The sequence below is a fragment of the Pyrus communis genome, chromosome 1 (assembly GCF_963583255.1).
Source record: "Pyrus communis chromosome 1, drPyrComm1.1, whole genome shotgun sequence".
Lineage (NCBI taxonomy): Eukaryota > Viridiplantae > Streptophyta > Magnoliopsida > Rosales > Rosaceae > Pyrus > Pyrus communis.
The window spans coordinates 19,417,113-19,442,648 of record NC_084803.1 but is presented as its reverse complement, the minus strand read 5'-3'; the positions used below and the strand labels follow the sequence as shown (position 1 = coordinate 19,442,648).

The window sequence follows — 25,536 nt, the reverse complement described above, 5'->3', positions numbered from 1 at the left end:
CCATATATTACATAAGTAACACAAATAAACATAGATATAATGAATAGAAAACCACATTCATGTGTTGTTGTTTCCATTGAAATCTTTAAATTAGAAACACAATCAAATGACAATGACTAAATTTATATTAGTTGTACTAACTACACCCTAATTTTAAAATTTATTAAAATTTAGTAACACAAATAAACATATCAAAGAAGCCATAACATCCATATAACTCCCAATTACCACATTACAATAACAAACATCTCAATAGTCTTGATGTTACGAATTTTCAAGCCAATTACAACAACTACATTGAGTCCACATCTCAATAAAAGACAATTACAACAACTACCATGTCAACCAATTTTCAAGCCCTCCTTCCTCTCCACTCATCATAAATTTCTCTTGCAAGATCATCCCTCAATTGAGTCCATATCTGGCTTGACTCAATGGTTTCAATGTAGGCTAATACTTCTGGTAAATCTTCCCCTATAGGTAATTCATTAAACGCAAGCCTTGCATTTTCCTTAGGATCAACTGCCATATACATTCTGATAAAATTATAAAGTAAACTACATGCGGTGATCATTCGTCCCTGAATCTTGATTGGATAGTGGGAAGGACTTCGTAAGATAGCCCAACGTCGTTTGAGGAGGCCAAAACATCTCTCAATGACATTCCTAGCACGTGAGTGTTTCATATTAAAATATTCTTCATGATTCCTAGGTGCACGTGAATTGTCTTCCCATTCTTGCAAATGGTATCTAGTGCCTCTATACGGTGCCAGAAAACCCTTACCATTCGTATATTCGGAATCAACCAAATAGTATGTACCTATATTAGTTGATAATAAATTTTAGTTGTTGGCCAACAAAGGTAAGGAAAAATACTAGATGCTTGTCTATCTTACCAGTTGGGACCTTGAGGCCATTAGCTCTAGTAACAGCGTCACCAAGAACTCTCGAATCAGTAGCTGATCCCTCCCAACCGGATAACAAATATACGAATTTGAGGTCGTGTGTGCATACGCCTAACACATTAGTTGCTATATGACCCTTCCTTGTTCTATATCTTGGTCTATCGACATCAGGCACAGTGACCCCTATGTATGTTCCATCTAGCGCTCCTAAGCAACCCTAGACAAAAGAAAAAATTATATTAATTAGCAACTACAAATAATTATGTTATTAATGATTTTATTATGATTATTACCTTGAAGCATTTCCATCTTGATTCCATGCAATCCTCTGGGATAGGGGTTGGTTTTGCAAACAACACATCTTGCAAACTGAGCAACGCACGCAATACTCTACGGACATACCGACTGATAGTTTCACCAGACCTAATGAATCTAACTTGCATTGACCTATTTTTATTGTGGTGGGCTAATATGTTAATAAAAGTAGCTACTTGCTCCTCTATTGTAACATGACCATCATCTACCAATCCACCACGAGTTTGTAGTAAATCACATAAAACTGCAAATGCATTCCTATCCATTCGTAGCTCCCACAAACAGTTAGTATCACTCAATCGCGTGATACGATTTATTTCCTCTCTCCTAACATGAAGTCTAACAAATGTCCTCTACTCTAAACTAGCTATTTCGCGTTGTCTCCTTTGTTGTTGTTTATACCTCAACAATTGTGCATTCATAGTAAAAACTTGTGCCATTATAATCCAAACGTTCAAAAGAACAAAGAATTGAGTCTCATATTCATCCATACCTTCACATGCAAAAAAATAACACATGAATGAGTGGAGCATCAACATACGCTAAATTCATTTTAGATACTTGGACTTGGTAAAATTAAGCAAACACATACAAGAGCTTCAACACGAAAAATATGACAACAAGGTCCCACACTTTTTGCAAGGGTAATGGTCTACTCAACAACATATCAATTTTTTTCTAACTTCAATTTATATTCACTTTTCCATCCATCTAAAGAATTATGAACACATAAAACCGATGATCATATGGAAAGGAAGAAAAAAGAAGGGAGATGGAGTGAAACCTTGAGCAATTTGAGCACGCCGCTTTTCTTTGGTTAACTCTTGATAAGCCTGTTATAGATAACAAACCTTAAGTTTTTTAGAACAAATAAGATATTGATTGCATAACAAAAAAGTTGACATGAGATTTATATTCACATATCTAGCTAAGTTATGTTTTTACATTACTTAAAATTATTGTTTATGAGAAATCATGTTTTAGGATATGGCCTTGATTTATAAAGTTTGTTAAAATAGTAAATCAAAACGCAGTAACATGTTAAATCATGTCGACGCAAACATGAAACGATTAGGCAATTCGAATGCACACGTACAAAATGTGGTACGTGATTAGACCGTTTAATATTCATAAGTATAAAATGACATGTAAATATGATATTTCATCAATAGTATAGTTGATGCAACTGAGCACTTCAGTAGTAAGGTTAGACTAATCTTCCCAAGACCAATAACAATACAGTTTATTTTTTAATTGAACATGACCAATTATAAAATCAAAGATGAAATTAGATGCAAGATTATTTGGGGCCACATATTTAAATAGGTTACCCAATAGAATTGTTACAGTGAATTATTGGTCCTTATGTGTAATGGAAGGTCTAATTTTTTTTTATTCAACCATTTTCACTATGAGGCTATATTTGATGATATCCTTCTAGAGACTTGGCTCTTCTTATTTGATAGGTCCTCGTCCATAGGAATTTGACATGCTTTCAAGTATTGAGGAACTAGAACTATGAATAATTATTATTATTTTTTAAAAAATGGTGTTGCTAAGTCTACACAACCTAGCCTTTTACATCATCCTCTTTAATCACAACACTAGCTAGTGCATATCATTAGAAGTTTGATATTACTTTAAGCAATACTAGCGTCAGTCATTCATGTAGTTGTAACGATTGCAAGACTGTAAGTTGTCAATGCACTACAAATAAGCGACAATTATTTACGGATGTGTAAGCGACTAATATATTAAAGACAAGTCTATTGAAGACAATTATTATAGATGGACCAAGTGTTTCTTTATGCCCTTGGCATTGGAGCCAATATGGAAATGATAGTGGCATATGCCCTTATCATATTTCAGAAAGTTTCCTTGTGATTTCATGGATATAAAGTTTGAATTATAGAGTATAATCAAGCAAGGACTCTCATCTTCAATCAATTTGGATAAGCCTTAAACTAAGGTGGTCACCAATGAAATGCAGTCAAAAATCAACAAAAGATCACACTATGTAGTCTTCCATCTTACATGCAAAGCTATAAATTAAATTAATGCCTTCAAGGCAAAGCATATAGCTAGGATTAGTGGTTTGTTTAGGTAAATAGAGTGGATCTCTAAGAATTTTTTTTTAAAAGTTTGGTAAAGCAATGAGGGAAGCTTGATTTGGAAAAGCGCCAACCTAAAAATAAGGATAAATTTTCCAAATGAATGTTCATGTTTCCCTGAGACCTCATTTGTAATGAGTCAGATATGGTTCTTGTAGAATGTTACAACCCCTTAGTTTTATGGTTAGAATTCAAAACTAAATATTAGGCTTTATAACCAAGTTAGTGGTATTTTCATAAAATTTATGAATTGATTATGAAGCCTTCTTCTTTTATAGCTTCCTCATATACATAGACAATAATAAGAGTTATTTAAATATATTGTTAACTATGTACTGATGTTCTTAATTGGTTGCAGTTTTTCACTTTAACTGGTTTCCCATGCCCAACTCTCCAAAATCCATCGGATCACTTCCTTAAGACCATAAACAAAGATTTTGAGCAGGTAAGAAAATCTCTTTGGAAACAAGAAGTCACACAACATGCTAATAAACCTTTAGAAATCTAATAGAACTTTGTAACACGCTGCATGACATTGAGCAAGGCGTAACCACACCAACAGAAGTAGCAATTGATACTCTAATAAGGTCCTAATAAAGAATCTGAAACCTTTCAACAAGTTCAAAGACAAGTAGCTGAACTGTGTAAACAGGTAAACTAGTAATCAGATTCATAGAAGTAATTATGTATGAACCTTTTTGAATAAAATTTCAAATTGCAGTAGTGACCCCAGGATTAGTGGGGGGCAACATCGACTAACATTAATTCACATGAAATTTAGGACTCTGGTGAAAAATTGGAGAAGAGAAGCCGAGCTGTCTTTCTTACACAATCTCCCATATTTACACAAGAAGATCCCTCATGAACATGCATAGAGATCGAGGCTATTACTGGTTGCGCCTGGCTATCTACATCTCCATGACCCTAGGCCTCGATACTATCTATCATGAGCTTGGATATGTTATAGATCTATTCAGGTAAGTGTGCTATGTATACAAGGAAATTGTCCCCTTAATAGGTAGTTAACATTCGTATTCGTATGTTGCAGGCAAGAGTCTTGCTGCTAGCGTACATATCTAGTTTTCTAACTTTCATAATAAGAAGAAGATGACTGGGCATTGGAAATGTCAACCAAATAAACAGAGAACAAATAAAAAACATTTGAACAATCGAAGAAATAGAGACCAAGAGCTACACAAAAACAGATCGAACCTGGAACGGAGATGCAGAGTTGAAGATGCTACGGAAGAGGATAAGGAGGAAAGTTCGCAGAGCTGCTACACGGAAGAGCTGCGAAGAGGAGATGCAGAGCTGCTACATGGAAGAGGACGAGGATGAAGGTTGCGAAAGGAAGATGCAGAGGTGAAGAGGCTACACGGAAGAAGATGAGGAAGAAAGGGAAGATGCAGAGGGAGGAACACGACGGCTGAGAAGAAGAGAGATAGTTTTTAGGGTTTGTTGTATGATTTTTTGATGTAAATTTTGAAAAAGACAAGGGGCATTTTTGTCTTAAAATTTTGGAAACTTATGTCCCACAGACATGGAACAACCCGTTCCAGGGGGGGAGGAACAAAAAATCATCCAAAACTTGTTCCGTGGAACAGTGCGTTCCACTCATTTTAGGCACACCAAATGTGGGACGAAACGCCTCGTCCCACTCTGTTCCGTCCCGTCCCGCGTACCAAACGCGACCTGAGGCTCGGGTCATGGATAGAACCCGCGGGTTGACCCGTTTTAGAGGCTCAAAGGCCTTGGGTTTTTTGGGTATGCATCAGTCGAAGTTGGTCGTGTCCTCTCTCCCGCCAGAAAAAAAAAAAAGAAAATCCACCCCTGTTACTGCGGTTGGGGTTCATAGGGCTGAGCTAGAAGCTCAAGGCTGTCATCACTATCCTGAATCTCCGTCGAGGGATGATTTCAGATGAGAACCAAGATGTATGACGAGGTCGTTGGGATTTGCAACTACAGGTGCAGGTAGTGGTGGTTTGGTGCCTTCGATCCTCCCTCGAAATGTCGTCGAAGGTTTTCGTTTGAATGAACAAAATCTGTCGAGAATTCATTGAGATTTCTCAGTCAATTTTCGTAGAGGACGACTTATCCTCGATGAAGACGGCGTACAGGCTGTCGTGTGTATGCAAATTTGTAAACCCTGTCTTAACGAAGGCATCGCTGTCAACATTTCTGTTTTATTAAAACGACATTTGAAAAGATAACAACAAAGGTAAAAGGCAACATCTTTTGTTCTATCATACTCTTATTGTGAAGGTGGCACTCAGAAAACCGGGGTGCCGCCCTAATTACAAATTGCGAGGTGACCGTTCAAAATTATCAAACCAACAGATAAGAAAACATCGATTGTCCTTCCCCATAATTTTTTATTTTGGGATTTTGTCGGTTTTAGGTTGACAAAGATCCTTTTGTAGATAATGTCTATGGATTCCTTCATGATAATTAGGCTTATAATCAATCATTCGAGGTCTAAGTCCATGATTTGTGGGAAGATTAACCAATATTTCAATATTTTCATCCAACTCAATGATCTCATTTGACTGTGAACTACAAGGAATATTCGACGTAGGATTTGGACTAACCGGAATATTTGAAGGAGGATTACCCTAAATATTTTAAGGAAGATTTAAGCACTATTTAGTATCGTTATATTATGTAACTATATAACAAAAAAAAAATGTCTTAGATTCTAACTCCTAGAGTACTTTACAATGAATAATACTTGTTTGTACCATACTTGACCAATCCCGAAACTACTAAGCACCAGTCAATAGCATACCGTCAAGGACCCACAAGACTTTTCCTCCAACCCGGAGGCCAATCACAACACGACACATGTCGGTATCAGAAGCCAATCACAGCGCGACATGTGTCGATATCAGAGTCCAATCACAACACGACACGTGTCAATGTCAGAACAAAGCTAGAAACTCTCTTCTATAAAAGGGGATCATTCTCCCACAATAATCCCTAATGTCATTTGTACTAAACTATTCACTAGAACTCACTAAAAGAGAGCTTGAACCTATGTATTTGTGTAAACCCTTCACAACTAATAAGAACTCTTCTACTCCGTGGACGTAGCCAATCTGGGTGAACCACATACATCTTGTGTTGTTTGCTTCCCTGTCTCTACTCATTTACATATTTATCCACACTAATGACCAGAGCAACCTAGCGAAGGTCACAAACTTGACACTTTCTGTTGTACCAAAGTCCTTGCCGATTTTGTGCATCAACAATACTAATTAAACAATAATTCAAATAATCAATAATCATATATATTAAACAATAGTTCAATTAATCAATAACTATATTAAAATATATCAAAAAAAACAAAATTTCATATATTTTTTTAACAAACGATATTATCTACACTAAGACCATCTCAAACCCTTGGGTTAAAACCTAAAATTTTTAACCCAAAAACTTTTTTTTTTTTTTTTTTGCTCCAACCCTTATGGATTAAATTTTTAGCCCGAGATTATTAAAAAATGAATTTATGATATTTTTTAAAAAAAAAATTCAAAAAAAATTATGTAGACCATCTTAATTAAAATTTTATGAACATTTTAACCTAAAAATATTTAGATTCCGATAAGGGTAAATTACATTTAACCCCCTCAAATTTGAATTCAATTGCAACCTCATACAATATCTTTAATTACATTTAAAAGAGATCTTCTAATTCCAATTACGAATTTGTTAGGTCCTTACGAAAGAGCCTCTCAAATTTGAAAATCACTAATATTTATAGAGTTTTTTGAGTAAATTTTGATTTAAATAAATTTTTCTTTAATTATATTAGACTTTGGATATAAATTTGGGTTGTTAATTTTTTTTTTGTACCGTTTAACTTGATCATATTAAATTTCAGCCGTTGGATTTAATAATATTTATAAATTTAAAACTAGAAATTAACAAAGTTTAAATCTAAACCGTTTGATGGAATCAAAGGTTCGTTGCCCTACACTATTAGATGAAAGAAAGAGCCATTGGGCTCATAAATCTTCCCCGACATGTCCACATGGGTGGGTCTCTTGCTGGTTGTTTGGGAAAAGTGGGGGGCGTGGGATTGTAAATGGTGTGTCAATCCTATGCAGCTTTGAAAAAACTGGGCGTGCCACGCACAGACTTGGGCCAGCCCACTAACCCAAACCCAAATCTTGGTTGGAATTTGGCCAATTTTTGAGTTTTTAAACCATGACTCCATTTTAGGCCTAAGGTTGGAGTTTTTTTTTTTTTTTTGGGGGGGGAGGGGAATAGAAGGCAAATTTTGAGACTTACTTTAAGGGTTGGAGTTGGTCTAAGAGGTGGAGAAATGAGCTAAGTCTCACAATGAGTTATCAAAAATGTGGTTCACAATGGACTAATAATAATGAGGTTCACAATGGGCTAACTGATGCAGGAGAAGCCAAGGGAGTCTCTAGAGACGAGGGATGATAACCTGCGAATCGCTCAACCAGGGAGGACAGAATCACTCATGTCTTTACAGGGATAGAACCTGGGAATCACTCGATCAGGGGCAACGGATTCACTCACGTCGTTAATCGTGGATTCACTCGACACGACCAAGTCTCACACTTGATTTTAAGGAGGAGAAAACTCACTCTCTTCTTAGATTAACTTTAATTCACTAATTTCACTTCTTAATATTACATATAGAACCCTTTAAATAGGAAGCTACCTAACATTGATAGGATAAATAACTTAATACTAAAGATTATAGTTACTAGGCATCTAATTAAAACATAACTTTGAAAGATGAAAAGTCTCCAACAACATGTTTAATGTAGAAACCATATTAATTGTTCAGCACTGCATCACTAACGACTTATTAAATTATCAATTAGAGATTTAAACTCGAAAAATGAGAGATTTACCTCAAAATGAGCCGTGGTTGGCGGTGGTGGGCTGCTGCTTCCATGGGCAGAGCACTATATGGTCAAATTGACCCATATTTTCTAAGGAGAATCCGAGAACAGATTTCCAAGTCGCTACAAGAACATAAATTAATCGCATGCAGAACGTGATTCTCATTTTTGATGATTGATGCCACCAATCCACCAAACCTGCATTCATTTACCACGAAATTACACGTACACATACCGCCAGTTTAAATGTAATAGAATAAGATAATAAGAAGATATTCACATAAATAATTCATACATGATACATCTTCGTCTTCATGCTACTAGTTGATATCCGAAAAATAATTCTTGCAAGTTGCAAATATATTAATATATAATATGTGACTTCCTGGCTTCCTGGTCTATAAGTTCATGATTTACCATTTAATTTTCATATCTGAGATGGAACACATTCGCGTCATCTCCACGACCATTGTTCAGCCCACAATCAGCAATGAGTTTACTCAGAAAATTGAGCTAACTCCATGGGATCTTCAGCTCATCCTATTAGATCACGTCCAAAAGGGTCTTCTCTTCCACAAACCAAACTCCAATACTTACGAAAAATACCCAAACAAGAGCTTGATACAACACCTAAAAGCCTCCCTCTCCCTCACATTGGATATCTTCTATCCCCTTGCCGGCCGTCTTACCATCACCCAAAACGAAGATGACAATACCACCTCTTTTTCCGTCAATTGCAATGGTGCCGGAGCGGAGTTTGTCCATGCAGTTGCTGATGTTGTCACGGTGGCTGATGTTCTTGACCCTGATTTGGTTCCTGATGACATTGTTTACTCATTCTTTTTAATGAATGGGGTTTTAAATTACGAAGGCGGCGAGTCCAAACCCTTGCTTGCAGTGCAGGTAACTGAGCTTGTTGATGGCATTTTCATAGGTTGCACTATGAACCACTCCGTCGTTGATGGGTCTTCCTTCTGGCACTTCTTCAATACTTGGTCAGAAATCTCTCGGCGTGGTAGTACTAATGGTAAACTCTCACAACCTCCGCCAATTTTTGAACGTGAATATCTTGACGGCATCATTGATCTCCCAGTTCGCATTCCCTTCTTTCAAAATCAAATCCCCAAAACTAAGTTTTTGGCACCCATCCTTAAGCAAAGAGTGTTTCATTTTTCCAAGGAAAAAATTGCGCAACTCAAAGCCAAAGCGAATTCTGAAATGGGAACTACCAAGATCTCATCCCTTCAAGCACTGTTGGCTCATCTTTGGTTATCCGTAACCCGCAACCAATGCCTCAGCACTGGTCAAGAAACTATGTACAAAATAATAGTTGGAATGAGGCAGAGATTGCAGCCACCATTGCCAGACCAGTACCTTGGAAATGCGGTTCGATTTGGCATGGTAACATCCAGTGTAGGTGAATTGCTTGAGCGTGGACTAGGCTGGGCTGCGTGGGAAATGAACAAGATGATTGCTGCACAAACAGAACATGATGTAAGGAAGCTGTTGGAGGATTGGATTAAAAATCCCAAAGTACCAAACCTCGGTAGCTTGGCAAGTAACTCATTATTGACAGGAAGCTCGCCGCGGTTCGATGTGTTTGGTAATGACTTCGGTTGGGGAAGGCCGCTGGCTGTTCGAAGTGGCGCTGGGAACAAGTTTGATGGCAAATTAACTGTATTTCAAGGGGCTGAAGAGGGAAGTATTGATTTTGAAGCTTGCCTTTCGCCTCGGACACTGCATGCTTTGGCACACGACGCAGAGTTTATGGCGAGTCTGACTAGGTGAATTTATTTGTGATGGTATTGGTACAAGCCAATACCATCTAGATCTCAAGCTTGATTTACATTTTTGTGCTTGTTTGTTATGTATGAATCAGACTCTGAAAGGCGCTACTTAGATAATAACCAAAAACTGGATGTTGTTTATGCGGTTTGAATTCTTGGCCTAGAAATTGGACTCGGTTAATTGTATCAACAAATTGTTTCTCCTGGGTGTTATTTTTCTTGTTTCTCAGTGCCACATAAAGGTTTGAGAGAAGAGAATAGCGTCGTGTCACTCCATGCTTAAATTGTGTTAGTGCGAGTGCAATACACTTTTCTTAAAATATAAACCAAGCGATTGTGCACTAAGTGTGAAGTTGACTTATTTGGATTCTTTTATATACCTCGAATGTTGGAAAACTTTACATTGTTGTGGTTTGTATTCCCAAAACTTAAAATGAAAGAAATGAAGAAAAAGTGATTTTAATCATTCCTTACTTTAGAGCAAGAGTGCAGCTAATGGTTAAATGAAAGCATAAAAGACTGGAAATCAAATACAAGAACTAATAGATCTTAACGACAATACGCTTGAAATGTAACATGAAAGGAGGCTTCTTCGTCCTTGCTAGTAGGTTGCGAGTTTGGGTAAATCGGACCTTTTGTCCTTACAACTCCTGTAATGGATGCTGCGAATTCACTCGCCACCGCAGGCGAGCAATCCTATGAGAACACGTTGCTCATAGCCCTTCCAGCTAACGTGGACCTCTTACCTTGAAGAGCCACCCATGTCCAAAAAATAGAGAGATCAAATGTTCGATACAAAGTTGAGTTCTTAGGTATATAATAAAGGTAATGTTAGAGAGTTTAAATTTACAAGTAAAATGATGTGGTTGTATATGATTGGATTATTAACCACGTACCGATCAATGTGTATGTTTCTTATTAATGACACATCATTGGATTTATAAATTTGATTTAAAAATTTATTTTTCTTAACTTTATCTATATATTAAGATAACAATAATCAGTTTTTGTTTGATTATTTATTTGGTAGAGGTCCTTTCACTATTGTGCATGTTTTATCTGATGCTAATTAACTTTTGCTTTCTGATCATGTGCTAAATTAACTATTTGCAAAAGAATCCACCGACCCACATATAGTTGTTGGCACGCGAGTTGCAACCAAAGCAAGTTATCTTAGCCATCTCGTCCTCCTCCTCCGCCTCGGGTATTCGCAAGCGCTGACGATTCCGACAGAGCCAAGTCCCTCACCAGAGCCACATCTCTCAAAAACTCCGAGTTTGGGGAAAGAGGTTGAGAGGGGAAGGTATCGGGGAAAAAGGTGCACAAGATAAGGGATGGGGCGTAGGTTAAGAGGGGAGGCGTAGGATAGAGATAAGTGATGCGAGGGGGTTGTGTTCGGTGGTCCAGGAACAAGGAAGGCCTCTTCTTTGTTGGGTGTCACCCCACAATGTTTTTTTTTTCTTTTGTTTTTCCGGTAAGAAATTAGGTAAATGTTTGTAAATGTTTCTTCTAAGATGGAAAACGTTACAAGTCAATAGCGGAGCTACAGTGATGACCTTGAGTGCCAGATTGGAGGAGAGGACAGTGGAGAAGAGGCCACAGGAGGGGAGGCATAATTACACGGAGAGATGAAGAGAGATGAAGGCTAAAGAGTGTGGTTGGACATATTTTATCCCTATATTTAAGTGAGATTTAACAGAAATTTCACTTTTGGGTAGTCTTGGAAATTCGTTATCACCACACGGTGACCATTAATCGTCCGATTTGGCCTAGAGTCAAAGCTTCAGTATAGTATAGTCTGCCTTCCTCAAGAGAACAATACCACAATATGAGATACATTCGCTTGATCTCCACCACAACTGTTCAACCGACAACCCACAGTGATGAGTTAACTCATAGAATTGAATTAACTCCATGGGATCTGCAATTCCTCCTTGTAGATCAAGTTCAAAAGGGCCTTCTTTTCCACAAACCTACTTCTACTGACTGTGGGAATGAAGACCTAAAGGATAACCTAGTCGAACACTTAAAGTCCTCTTTCGCCACCGCCTTGGACATCTTCTATCCCCTCGCCGGTCGTCTTGCCATCACGGAAAATAAAGACGATAACACCACCTCTTTCGCTGTCGAATGCAATGGGGCCGGAGCTGAGTTTGTCCACGCGGTTGCTGATGGAGTCACTGTGGCGGATATCCTCGACCCTGTCTTGGTCCCTGATGAAATTGTCTACGACCTCTTTTCCATGAATGGGGCATTGAATTACGAAAGTGTGACCAAACCCCTTCTTGCAGCGCAAGTAACAGAGCTGGTTGATGGCGTTTTCATAGGTTGCACAATGAACCACTCGGTTATTGATGGGTCGACATTTTGGCATTTCTTCAACACTTGGTCCGAGATCTCTCGAGGTGGTGGTCGTCGCGATGGAATTTCGCAGTCTCCTCGTATTTTTGGCCGTGAGTTTCTGGACGGCATCATTGATCTTCCAGTTCGCATTCCCTTCTTCCGAAGTCAGATCCCAGATAAATTTCTACCATCGCCTCTTAAACAACGGGTATTTCATTTCCCCAAGGAAAAAATTGCTCAGCTCAAAGCCAAAGCCAATGTCGAGATGGGCACCACCAAGATCTCATCCTTACAAGCACTCTTGGCTCATCTTTGGGTTTCCATACCCCGCACCGGGCATCTCAACCCCGACCAAGAAATCAAATATTGCTTACTAGTAGGCCTGAGGCAAAGATTGCAGCCGCCATTACCCGATGAATACCTTGGCAATGCGGTTCTTTTTGGCACGGTCACATCCACCGTGAGCGATTTGCTCAACCGCGGACTAGGCTGGGTGGCTTTGGAAATGAACAAGATGATTGCTACAAAGACGAAAGAGGATGCTATAAATTTTTTGAAGCAATGGAAAGAGAGTCCAAAACTAGCCAAAATGAATGCTTTCGCAAGTGATCAAGCATTAGGCACGGGAAGCTCGCCGCGGTTCAATGTGTATGGTAACAACTTTGGTTGGGGAAGTCCTCTGGCAGTTAGAAGTGGTGCCGGGAACAAGTTCGATGGGAAGTTGACGGTGTTTCCCGGGGCGGAAGATGGAAGCATTGATTTTGAAGCTTGCCTCTCGCCGCAGACGCTGCAAGCTTTGGCGGAGGACGAAGAGTTCATGGCTAGTGTGGCTTGGTAAACTTTATTTTAGAGAAAATTTTATTATTGCGGATCTTCGATCCTTGATTTCTTGGTTTTTAATTATGCTCATGTTTTATTTGTGTCATTTTATTCTTAAGAACATCCCCGCTTAAATTACCTGATTACTAAGCGTCCTCCACTCAATCATTGAAAATTTGTTGGTTTATGGTTGTCGACAGTTCTGGAAATTAATAAAGGTCGTATGCCTTCACCATGTGATCGTCAGACAGCTACCAGTCAGCACCAACTCTGTAAAGAAAGGGACAGAAGAATTATTGGTACTATAATCGATGCTACATGATAACAATAATTACAGAATGGCATTATTGATTCCTGCAGTTTGCAAGGATTCACGTGATGTAGCCATTTCACTAAGTAATACTACTAAGAGAGTGCACTACCTCTCCCTTAGCTTGGAGGGCACCTACTCGTTAGTTTTCTCTCATTTACTCTTATGTATTTGGTTTGTCGGTGATGTGTTAATGGGATTAAGACTATCTCCCTTTCTAATCTCTCTCTCCTTCCCTCTTCTTCTATTTTTTTTTTTTTTTTAACAAATGATATTATTTACACTAAGGGTGGATGAGCTTAGTCTCACAATGGGTTAATAATAATGTGGTTCAAACCAAACCTAATACCTCTCACTTGCAAGTGAATATAAATACTACTAGACTGTAGTACTAAGTGGCATAAATACGAGCATGTCGGGAGTCGAACCAGTGCATAAGTAAATGGGAGAACCAGCGATAAACGACCATGCCAACACTACTTTCCCTCCTCTCTTATTTAAACGGTTACGATTAAACTACGTCAGCATCTTGTTTTGAATTTTTTATAAAGAGAAAAAGACAAAAAGAAAAGTATGAGAGGAGGGAAGGGAAGATGATGGTAATAGGAGGCAGAGAATCCTACTCCGTGTTAGTGAGTAACAAGAAGAGTTCTATAAATTTCCCTTATGTTATTGTTCGTTCTTTGGGTTAAAGCAACTTTCCATTAGTCTTTGGATTTTTTTATTTTTGGTATAAGGATATTTTATTAAGCACCAACAACAAACATATAGCAGTTCAGAGGCTCAAAAACTATATATCAAGAAACAAAAGTGGGCCTAAAACATTAGAAAACACAAAATGAGCCCAAAAGACATTGAAGCCCAAACTTAACATCACGTCTCTCAAAGCAGAAGCTTCGACACCATCCACAACTTTCTCCACCCTTCCAGAACCAGCCAATCCATCTGATTCCATCTCCTCTAACGAGCACCGCTTTAACAGACGCCACTTCCAAACCTGATTTGCTACCTGAGCACATCCATAAACTAGAGATAGCTGGCAACTAAGCGAGATAAGCCAGCTATCAGTATGAAGTTCGTGGAAACCCACGAACGACACTGCCAAAACCTACAAATAGCAAAGAGAAAGTGGTGGTGTTGGAAACACCAAAGCCGGTGGATACACCAGAACTCTACGCACAATCTCAAAATGATGCATAGCTGAAGATTGAAGCAAGGAAAAGTCAGGAAAAGTAATACCATGGGGATAAAGGAATATAATAGATTGAAGTATAAATTTGGAATACAAAGTAGTGGAATCAAGGAAAACAAAAGAGAAAGAAAGTAAGAAGGAAACGATAACCGACCCCAGCCAAAGCTAGGGCCAGTGCCACTGGATTTTCTGTGGTTTGAACGCCTCACATAGGAAGTGAGAATAACTCTCAATTTGAGAGAAAAGCTCTCACCACAAAGAGAAATTGTGTTGTCACTCCTTAGACACACAATAATCCACATAAGTAGCAAAATATCTTAAAGTAAAACAAGAGAAATTTAACATTTCAACACTTATCTCATTGATCTATCCTCCATCTTAAACAAATCCATAGTACTAAATAACATCTAAATTAAGACAAGAAGAAGAAGCTTGAAATGGGGAGTGAATCTGGTTCATGAATCATATTATAATTCTGATGACCTAGAAAGTGTACACTCTGAAGATGGGGAAGAGAGCAAAAAAGAGAGCATTATCCAGAGTTTAATGAGAAAACAAACATGAAGAATCCATATCTTACTCTAAGGCTTATTTTCAAAGATAGTGTGCAATTCAAGAGAGCTGTCATCATGTACTCCTTAGTGAAAGGATACGAGGAAAGTCACTTTCCTAGGAATGAGAAGTTGAAGATTACTCTAAGTGTACAAAAGACCACCCTTGGATGTGTGTTGATGGCTAGATGCATAGATTAAACAACATCTAAATTAAGATAATCTTTCATCACCACATATGTGCGAGGACTTGGATGAATAAGAACTTGACTCCTCCTTTACTCATAGATTTGTTCTTGGATCAGATAAAGCTCAATCCCATATCACATGTGGATTCTCTTTTAGTCACTATGGAATCCAAGTGGAATCATGGGCATACAAGGATGAAGGGGCACTGGATAAGGCTTTGAAGAATATTAAAAGCAAACATGCAGAGCAATATATAAAATCGTGGGATTTTGCTGAGGAAGTAACGATGATTAACTTTGTTGATGCACAAAATCAGTGGGACTTTGGAACAACGTAAAGTGTTAAGTTTGTGACCTTTGTTTGGTTGTTCTCATCACCTAGTTATGATAATATGTAAGATATAAAGGTAGGAAAGCAAACACAAGATGTACATGGTTCACCCTAAGTTTGACTACGTCCACGGGGTAAAGGAGTTCTCATTAATAGTGAAGGGTTTGCACAATATATAGGTTCAAGCGTAATCATCATGAATGGGTTCTAATGACAAGTTTAAGTATAATAATGGCATTATGAATTAATTGTAGGAGAATGGTCTTCTTTTATAATTGAGGAAAGTCTTCGGCTTTAGTATGCGATTGATGTGGGACTCTAGGAGCTTTATTCTGACATTAACAAGTGTCGTGATGTGATTGGCCTTTTGGTTGGAGGGAAACTCTTGTGCTTCAGTATGAGTCCTTGGCATGAACCCCTCAGTGGGTCCTTGAAGGTTTAGCGTTGACCGGTGCTTGGTAGTTTCGAGATTGGTCAAGTAAGGTACAAAGAAACCCTGGAAGCACTATGAATTTGAAGTTGGATGGGTAAAAGTTTTAGAGAATATATATTTGCTTGAGAGATGCAAAGAAGGTTTTCGGACAAAGTGCAGACCTTTGATAAGTTTAGATGGGTGCCACTTAAAGCTTCCACATGTAGGGCAGTTGCCTTGTGTTGTGGGCATTGATCCAAATGATAAGACATGGGTTATTGCTTATGCAGTGGTGGAAATGGAAAATAAGGCAGCTTGGATTTGATTCTTGGAACTCTTGGCTGATGATGTAGGTATTGTAAACCAAAATGGGCAGACATTTATCAGTGACAAACAAAATGGGCTAATTCCAACATTTCAAAACGTTCTCCCTAATTGCCACCACAGATCATGTGTGAGGTATTTATACACAAACTATAGGCATTTGTTCAAGGGGAAAACTTTGAAGGGTGCTTTATGGGCAGTTGCCAGAACAACAATGGTTCCACACTTCAGAAAGGCAATGGAGGATGTGAAGAAGCTGGATGAAAAGGCTTACAATTGGCTAGTGAAAAAGCCTGCAACTCATGGAGCACATCACATTTTGAAACCTATCCAAAATGTGACATGTTGCTAAATAATATATGTAAATCCTTAAATGCAGTCATACTAATGCTAAGGCAAAAGTCTATTGTGACTATGCTGCAAATGATTCACATTATGTTGATGAAGAGTATGAAATCTCTACCCTAAGATTAAGAAGAAGTTTGAGGAAGCCAAACTCTTAAGTGGCAGATGTATTTCACAATGGTCAGGATATACCAAATTTCAAGTGGATTCTAGAGGTAAGGAACAATATGTGGTAGACTTGGTTGAGAAGACATGGTTTTGTAAGAAGTATGGCTTGACGGGAATACCTTACAACCAGGTAATAGCTAACATCATTTCAAGAGAGAAAAACTTGAGGATTATGTGGATGTTTATTATTCAAAGGCATGGTACTTAGAAGTTTATTCTAACTTAATAATGCCAATGAATGGTATGTTTTTGTGTGAGGATATTGAAAACCCATCAATCTTGCCTCCAGTATATATATACAAGGCAACCTGGAAGACCAAGGAAGAAGAGAAACAAAGAAGCTGGTGAATTGGAGAAAGATGGTGAACAAACTCCCACAAACCCACCAAATGATTCTGAAGGTCCTAAAGCCACTTATGCTTGGAAGGAAAGGGCAAGACACTTTGAAATGTACTATATGCAAGCAACAAGGTCATAATTCAAAGACCCATCATCGACATCTTCCTCCAAGGGACAAACAGGTAATAGTTTTTGTACTTTCTAATTTAATCCTTTAATCTTTAATCATTTAATGATTTTGTAATTTGTTCTAGGAATCCATATCAGCACAAGAAAGAGCATCGTCATCGGTCAAAGCTACACCTAGAAAGAAGATAAGGAAATCTAAGGTAAAAACCTAATCCCCTCCTTTGTAGTTTACAACATCAAATTTAGTTTAGAACCTTGCTTTACATCTTACTTTTTGTAATGAACATTGGAATTGGGCATCACAAATAGGGGATAGTTCATCTGCAAATCTTGAAGCTCATTCACCGAGAGCCACCAAGCATAGACAGATAAGGCAAAAAAAAAACTTGAAGAAGCCAGGAAATGTAAAAAATTACTGTTTGTTGTCATGTTTTATGTGCAACTCATCAGGATAGTTCATGATTTATACCTTGCATGATGGCCAACTCGTCATGGTTTAGCCGGAAATTAGCTCGAAAGAGACAGGTTCCTCGTCAAAATCTGGGGAAGTCTCCCCGATATGTTTCTTCATAGTTTTCACGTCCAAAACCCACACACACGATCAGAAATGATTTAAGAGAACCACAAAGGGAAGTTTTAGAGTATTTTTGAAACTCACCTATGTTAGGGTTCGCCGGACCACACTTTGAACAGTGATGGTGTCACTGTTCCATGAGAGAAGAAGAAGGAAGACAACCCTGGTGGTCCGTGGTCATGACGGGGAGGTCCAGATGGTGGTTGATGATGCTCGCCGGAAGGAATGAGTGCTTACGTGTATGTGTAAGGTGCTTAGGGAAGGAGGTTGCAGAGATAGTCGTGAATGAGAGATAAGGGAGAGTGAGGGAGAAGAAATAACTGAGAGAGAAGAGAGATAGAGGCCGGGGGACACAAATCAGGGGGTAGGCCCCATAGGCTCACCAATTAAGGCCCTAAAAAACAATTTTTAATTAAAAAACCCAAAACTACCTTTAAAATTGGGGGTGAGGTGTAACAAGTGGCCCCCAAGTGCTCTGATACAGTGAAGATGCCATTGATTCGAATCGTCTTAGTTAGCGGTTCTTCATCGATGTCTGTATTCTTTCTAGGCTGCACAGCTAACTTGTCCAAGTATCTGTCGACTTTGCCTTCTTTCATGAGTTTCTCTAGGTAGTTCTTCCAAGTATAGCAGTCATCAGTTGTGTAACTGGAACCTCTGTGGAATGCGCAGTACTTGGTGTAATCCAACTTGGAAGTATCTCTCTTTGATTGTTTCGGCAACTGGAACTATGACTTGTTCTTGAAGTCGCGAAGGATTTGGTGGATAAGGATTAAGAACTTAGAGTAGTTCTTAGTCATCGGGCCTTCTTTGGTCACAGGTCGGTCCCTACACTTGGCCTCCTACCTATTTTTGTTGCACTGCTTCTCATCCTCATTCTTTTAAGCCACTGTCGACTCTTTTCGAGGCTGCTCGAGCGCCTTGTCTACTTGCTGAGCCTTGTCCCAAAGTGCATGTTTCTCTGCCAAAGCAAAATAGTCTACCAGAGTTAGGTCTTCTTTCATGATCCATTCTCCAAACAACTGATGGTCTACTACGAGTCCTTTTTGGAAGGCTACACTTGCTATTGAGTTGTCACATTCGACTATCTTCACCTTCTCTGCTTTGAACCTCTTCACGTAGTCGTTAAACGACTCATTTGGATTCTTCTTCACATTGAACAAGTGGTCGGACTTCTTTTTGATCGAGCAGTAGGATAAGTATTCTTTGGTAAAAACCAAGGAAATATCATCAAAACTCCGGATTGGTCATGGCGGTATGGTGTGAAACCCATCTTGCGCTTTTCCTTGTAAAGTGGTGGCAAATCTCTTGCACATAAGGGCATCGTTGTTTCGATAAAGGACCATCATGCTTCGGTAGTGTTTCAAATGTCTCTCCGGATCTCTATCTCCTTTGAAAGATGCGAAGTACGACATGCTGAACTTACGTAAAGGTTCCGTCTACTCGATCTCGTCCGTGAAAGGTGACCTGCTTATGTTGGTTATGTTTCATCATAGTGTTTCATCGGCGACTTCGTTGCATTGAAAATTGCGCAATCGCTCATTGAAGAGCCTATTTACCTCTTCGTTCCTAGCAGGCAAGAGAATCCCTTACAGGCTACCGGTTGAACTTGAGCTGGATTTAGTGACTACTCATCTCCGTCCGTCGTGATACCTACTCCGATGTGAGGTGGATGATGTTCCTTGCAAGCCTAGCCACAAATGAACATTTCACCTGGAAGGTTGTCCATGTTGATTATCAGAATGTGGTCCCAACCGTGAATGTATGCTCGTCAATGGGCCTAGTTGTGAGTGCATGCTCCTTCATACGCTAAGACGGGAGTATACACTATCTTGGGGGCCCAATCAGGAGTGTAGGCTGCCTGAACGCTCGATTCATAGCTGGTCGAGTAGTTATTTGTTGGGACGCTGCTGGAGAAGTTTTTCGTCTGCCCTTATCTTACTTCAGGACACCTCATCTGGGGCACGTTACATCTCGGTGCGCTACAAGAGCTAATTCACCATGGTCGTCTGCTATGCAAGGGCACTCGTTAACTCTATGACTTGTCGAGACAAATGTTGTTCTCCATTTGGGTTGGAAAAGCTTTGAAGGAACTCGTTTCCTTGAGCAGTGGAAGTATGGTAGACTCCGGGCACAAGATTTGAGTGGGAAATGCCAAATCCATAGAGAAATGTGGTGAAAATGCCCCCAGTTCAAGTGTGGGTCCAGATATCTGAAGCTGGAATAGTTGAATCGGTCTTATACCGGTGGGAACTGCTTGGAAGGCCGCGGGAGCAGGCTGGGCCACGGAAGTGGGCTGCTCGACACGTGGCGCATGTGGGTACAAGGCTAGGGCTCAGTTTGGCAACGCATTGGGCTCGCGTTAGGTTTGGGCGGCTCGAGCCAGCTTGGCTTGGGTTTGGGTGGCTCGAATCGGTTTGGCTAGGGCTTGAGCCCTTGAAGCTTGAAGTGGCACGGCTTGGGTCGTGGCCTTGGGCCTTGTAGATCGTCGTGGTCCTAGTTCTTGAACGTTGGAATTTCTGTTCGTCGAGGTTTCCGAATCTCTTGCCATAGTACTTTTCTTTTACGTTTTATCAAAGAATTTTTAGAAATAAAAATTCCAAGAATAAGAACATATGAAAAATCTACAAATGAACAAGAAAACGAAAAACCTTGAATGCAAGAGTCTTGTACGAGTGTGTGATTCAAACTCTCAATGAAAGCACCAATTTGTGAATGCAAATTTCTTCCTTCTAGTTCTTGGATGAAAATGCACCTGCAAAGTCAATTAACACCTTAGGTCAAGGCCAAGAGCCTCATGCGCCCACAATGAATAGAGGGGGGTTTTGGCCGAAGAACCTCGGATGTCAAAGTTAGAATTTTGAGGGAAAAGTGTTTGGAGAATTTAGAGAATTTTGCAAGAGATTCAACTTAGGTTTTTGGAGAAAATGAGGTGGTATTTATAAGGGTGTGGCCGGCCCTATTAGGAGAATGGGGACCAGCCACATTTGGTGTTTTTTTGTGTTAATTACAATCAATTAGCTAATTAATATAATTTGGAAAAAATAATTTGGGAGTTACCTTGTGAAGAAGATTTGAAAATGATGGATGAAATAAGTTTTGAATAAATAATTGTTTTGATCACTTTTGACCTTAATTGAGCCATAATTGTCAGATGCTTGCGCATAAAAGCTTTAGTGTGCCTCGAGGGTAATTTTATCTTTTTTTATCCTAGAATCTACCTGTCGCCTCCATATTTTTCTCGGTTGTTTTTTGCTCCACAATGCATCCCTCTCTTTTGGCTTGGAGGGCACTGCCCATTAGTTCTCCTCTGTCATTTACTCTTGTATTTGGTGTGTTAGTGATGTGTTAGGGAGTAAACAGAAAAGTTCTGTAAATTTTTATTCCTATGTTATTGTTGGCTCTTCTAGTTACGAGTTGCTTCTCATTTGTGTGCGAAAGTCATATGGGTATATTTGGAATTTAGATTGTGAGAGCTTAAACACTTTTAGTAATGGAATTTCCTCTCTGTTTCTGAACAAGACATAAGCTTTAGACATAACCAGTACTAACTATTAACCTTTGAATTACTTATTATTAAATTATTGGTCTCATATCTTTCGCCTCCTCACAACAAAATGAATGGTAGGTGAGAAATATTAGTGTACAAATCAAATCTTCCATTATACGTTAGGATTAAAAAGTCCTCCATGCTTATATCGTTGATCTATCTTCCATTTTAAAAAGTAGATAAAAGATTTGGTTATTGGTCTCATATCTTTCGCCTCCAGATAACAAAATCAATGGTAGGTGAGCACTATTAATTTACAAATCCACTGTACTATATCACCACATTCTATAACCATCACCTTTCAACGTTGTTAGCTGCAATCAATTGAAATGACTTCGATTCGGCACATCTCTACCAGCACCATTCAACCAACTAATGACGACGATGATGAGTTAAATCACAGATCAATCGAGTTAACTCCTTGGGATCTGCGCTTGATCTAGGTCGATTACATTCAAAAGGGGGTTGCTCTTCAAGAAATCAGCAGAGACGGAAGAGAGCAGCAGCTTGATAGACCACTCTAAAATCCACACTTTCCCGTACCTTTAATTTCTACCCGCTCACTGGTCGGCTTGCCCTGACTAAAAATGATAACGACAACACCTGTTCTTTCTTCATCGATTGTAATGGCAACGAAGCTGAGTTTGTCCATGCAGCTGCCGATGGTGTCAAAGTGGAGGATATCCTTGATTCCGTTTATTTTGCAGATGACATTGTCAACCACCTCTTTTGTATGATGGATGCTTGGAACTACAAGGGTATTACAAAACCATTGCTTGCAGTACAAGTCACTAAAGTTGTTGACGGCATCTTTATTGGTTGCAGTATAGACCAACATTCAAGAAATCATGACCAAGAAGCCTCTAATTGGACATGGATTGTCGTCTCCGAATTCTTCACAACGGGTAGTATTTCATTTTCGTAAAGAGAAAGTGGTAGAGCTCAAGTCCAAGGCTAATGTTGAGATGGGCACCACCGACAATAACACAATTTCATCCCTTCAAGCACACATGGCTCATCTTTGGCGAGCGGTAACGCGTGCCAGAAATCTGAACCCAGATCAAGAAGTTAGATATCGGATTGCAGTGGGAGTGCGACAAAGAATGGAGCCACCATTGCCAAAAGAGTACATCGGGAATGGGGCTCTGGGCCTTATTGTGAAGTGCACCGCTGGGTATTAAGTATACAAGGTAGCAATACAGTTAGTAAGTTGGTTAGAGTAATTAGGTTTTCTCTTATAAAAACAGTTGTGTAACCTTCATTCTATCAATTAATACAAAAGCATATTTCTCTCTAAATCTCTTTCTCTCTAAAACTCTCTGTGTTCATCCTTCTTCTCTTCATATTTCTTCTTGATTTTCCTTTCAATTCCCAACCATTGCAATGTAGTTAACATAGTATCAGAGCCACCAGGCTCACACCATTGATTTTGATTTTTTTTCGGGTTCTTGCTGGGTTTGCGAACTGGGTCCTTAGTTTCTCAAACTGGGTCCGGATGAGACTTGGGTTTGCGGATCTAGGTCGAGATATTTGAAGAACGGTGTACCAGTCAGGTGGGTTTTGGCGGTTGGCGGCGAGTAGGTTGTCGGTGACGTCAAGGATTTGGTCAAAGCCGGAGTTGTAGGGGTCGGATTCTCAACTGCTTGACACCATTGGGTTGTGAGAGAACCTCCGCAATCATGGTTCGAGATTATAGAATCAAGCTCAAATAATCAGAGGATGGTGGCATGTGACATCTGCGAAGTGTGGCAACATACATGCTGCAATGTTTGTGTGCTCAGACTATACATGTTTTTGGCCATTTATTTGAGAACTTCTCTGGTCTCATTGGCCAAAGTTGAAAGGTTTCGCTCCACCGTCGGTCTTTTGATTTCTTGGTGCTTGAAAACAAGATGTGACTGAGAACAGAGTTTGCTTTCTTTGCACTATTGATTATCTGCTTCTTCATTCATCTTGGTGGTGCAGCTTTCTGAATTCTATTTTCTGCGATTTTGATTTGTGCTCTGTTCTCTGGTATAGAAGAACGTTTGGACCTATGTTCAGCCCAAGTGTTTGACGAAATGCCAAGCTTGGAAGCTCAAGTCTCAGGCTTTGCTACTAAATTCTGCACTCTATCTGTTTGCTTAAATGCCACAGTAAAAATTTGTTTTCTTCGATAAGGTTTCTTGTATGGAAATTTATCTGTTAAGGCCGATAGCCATTTTCTGCGAGATTATTGAAAGAATACAAAGGCCAATAGCCATTCCTTTCTGTTGCGTGATTAGTTCTTGGTTGTTCGAGATTTATGCACTCGAAAAAGGTCGATTGCCAAGAGTGTGTTGAATGCAATTTGTTTCCTCAATAAGGCCGATAGCTAGAGTGAAAAGTTATGTCTCAGATATTGTGTGTTACTCCTTAAAGGCCGATAACCGGAGTAACGTTCTTGAAAAGTTTTGTTTGTTGTTATTGTGTGCAACTCCATTAAGGCCGATTGCCGGAGTGCAGTTCTTGTTCCCTTTCTTCATTGAAGGCCGATTACCGAAGAAGGTTGTGTTTCTTGATTTATGTGATTATAAACCTTGTTGTTTGATCATTCTCGATTGTGAACGAAGAAGGATTTGGTCAGAGTAATCAAAATGTCTGAAAATACAGTGGAATCTGTGAAAATTGAAGGTCTTCTAGGAATGTTGATTGTGAAATATTGGAAACCTTATCGTGAAGAAAATAATAGCTACAGCGGTGTAGAAATCAGTTTGAGGGGCTGAAATTCTTTGGAAAGAACCAATATGAAATTGCGCAGTTTAGTGATGTCAATCAATGTTGGAGAAGTTGGAGTCAATAGCAAAGAGATGCTAAACAATGATGGACAGGTTGAAGGCAAAAGCAATGTGTTGTCAAAAGATTCTTATGCAATTGTTGGAGTCATAGCCTAGGTTGATAAGTTCGCAGATAAGGTTGCTGCTTTGTAAGTGGCTGTGGCAGGCAGGACCAAGGTTTTCGATAAGGAATTTGGTGTGTTAATAGAGTTGCTCATAAGACTTTGCTGTGGGATCGCAAGATTGCAAATGGTTCAACATTGTGTTCAATGATTGTAGATGTTCTTCCAATCTCAAATTGGGTTTCCCTAGTTGAGATTGAGGGGGAGTATTAAGTATACAAGGTAGCAATACAGTTAGTAAGTTGGTTAGATTAGTTAGGCTTTTCTTATAAAAACAGTTGTGTAACCTTCATTCTATCAATTAATACAAAAGCATATTTCTCTCTCTAAATCTCTCTCTCTCTAAAACTCTTTGTGTTCATCTTTCTTGTCTTCATCTTTCTTCTTGATTTTCCTTTCAATTCCCAACCATTGCAATGTAGTTAACATTGGGGAGCGAGAACGACATGGGCTAGTGTAGGCAGCCTTCCTAATAAACAAAAATTGGTTCGCTGAAGGCTATAAAAGCTAGGAAGTACATGGAGGATTGGGTAAAAGATCCTACGTTTCTTTCAAATCCACAAAGAGATCCAGCAACTCTTGATTTACTTACAGGATGCTCGCCGCGGTTCAATGTGTATGGTAATGATTTTGGGTGGGGAAGGCCGGTTGCTGTGAGAAGCAGAACTCAAGAAAGAAAGGTTAGGAAGTTAACGGTGTTTCCTGGGCCTGAAGAAGGTAGTATCAATTTTGAATTTTGCCTTTGGCCAGAGACTATACGAGCTATGGCAGGAGATGCAGAGTTCATGCAAGCTATGCTCACATAACCTATGCTTTTAATTTTGATTGTAATCTTCAATTGTGCTTGGTAATTTCTAGAGTCCAAGCAAACGAGTTGTTGCTTAAAACAACTCAACTTGAGAGTCTAACTTTTTGTCTTTCCCTATGTAGTGTAGTAGTAGAGTGATCGAATGATTTCAATGTCGCAAAATGATTTTCGTTGCATGGAAGGAGAAAATGAGAGTGGAAATACTACCCCACTGGCACATGTTATCCAATGGTGTTATA

General features: G+C 39.2%; 3 protein-coding genes across 3 annotated transcripts; 2 read left to right on the top strand and 1 right to left on the bottom strand.

Annotated features, from left to right (window-relative positions):
* Nucleotides 1-352: 352 nt before the first annotated feature.
* On the bottom strand, nucleotides 353-1,347 carry LOC137720045 (uncharacterized). The gene is made up of 3 exons (XM_068459084.1): nucleotides 1,198-1,347; nucleotides 896-1,121; nucleotides 353-522 (listed from the first exon to the last, which is right to left on the bottom strand). Exons 1-3 carry the CDS (start codon nucleotides 1,345-1,347, stop codon nucleotides 353-355), a joined length of 546 nt encoding a protein of 181 aa, XP_068315185.1.
* A 7,301-nt stretch (nucleotides 1,348-8,648) lies between these two features.
* LOC137719957 (uncharacterized acetyltransferase At3g50280-like) lies at nucleotides 8,649-9,998 on the top strand. The gene has a single exon (XM_068458972.1). The coding sequence runs from the start codon at nucleotides 8,649-8,651 to the stop codon at nucleotides 9,996-9,998; it is 1,350 nt and encodes a 449-aa protein (XP_068315073.1).
* Nucleotides 9,999-11,574: 1,576 nt separating this feature from the next.
* On the top strand, nucleotides 11,575-13,703 carry LOC137708745 (uncharacterized acetyltransferase At3g50280-like). The gene is made up of 2 exons (XM_068447897.1): nucleotides 11,575-13,174; nucleotides 13,360-13,703. The coding sequence occupies exons 1-2, from the start codon at nucleotides 11,826-11,828 to the stop codon at nucleotides 13,370-13,372; spliced, it is 1,362 nt and encodes a 453-aa protein (XP_068303998.1). The 5' UTR covers nucleotides 11,575-11,825; the 3' UTR covers nucleotides 13,373-13,703.
* The last annotated feature ends 11,833 nt before the right edge of the window (nucleotides 13,704-25,536 follow it).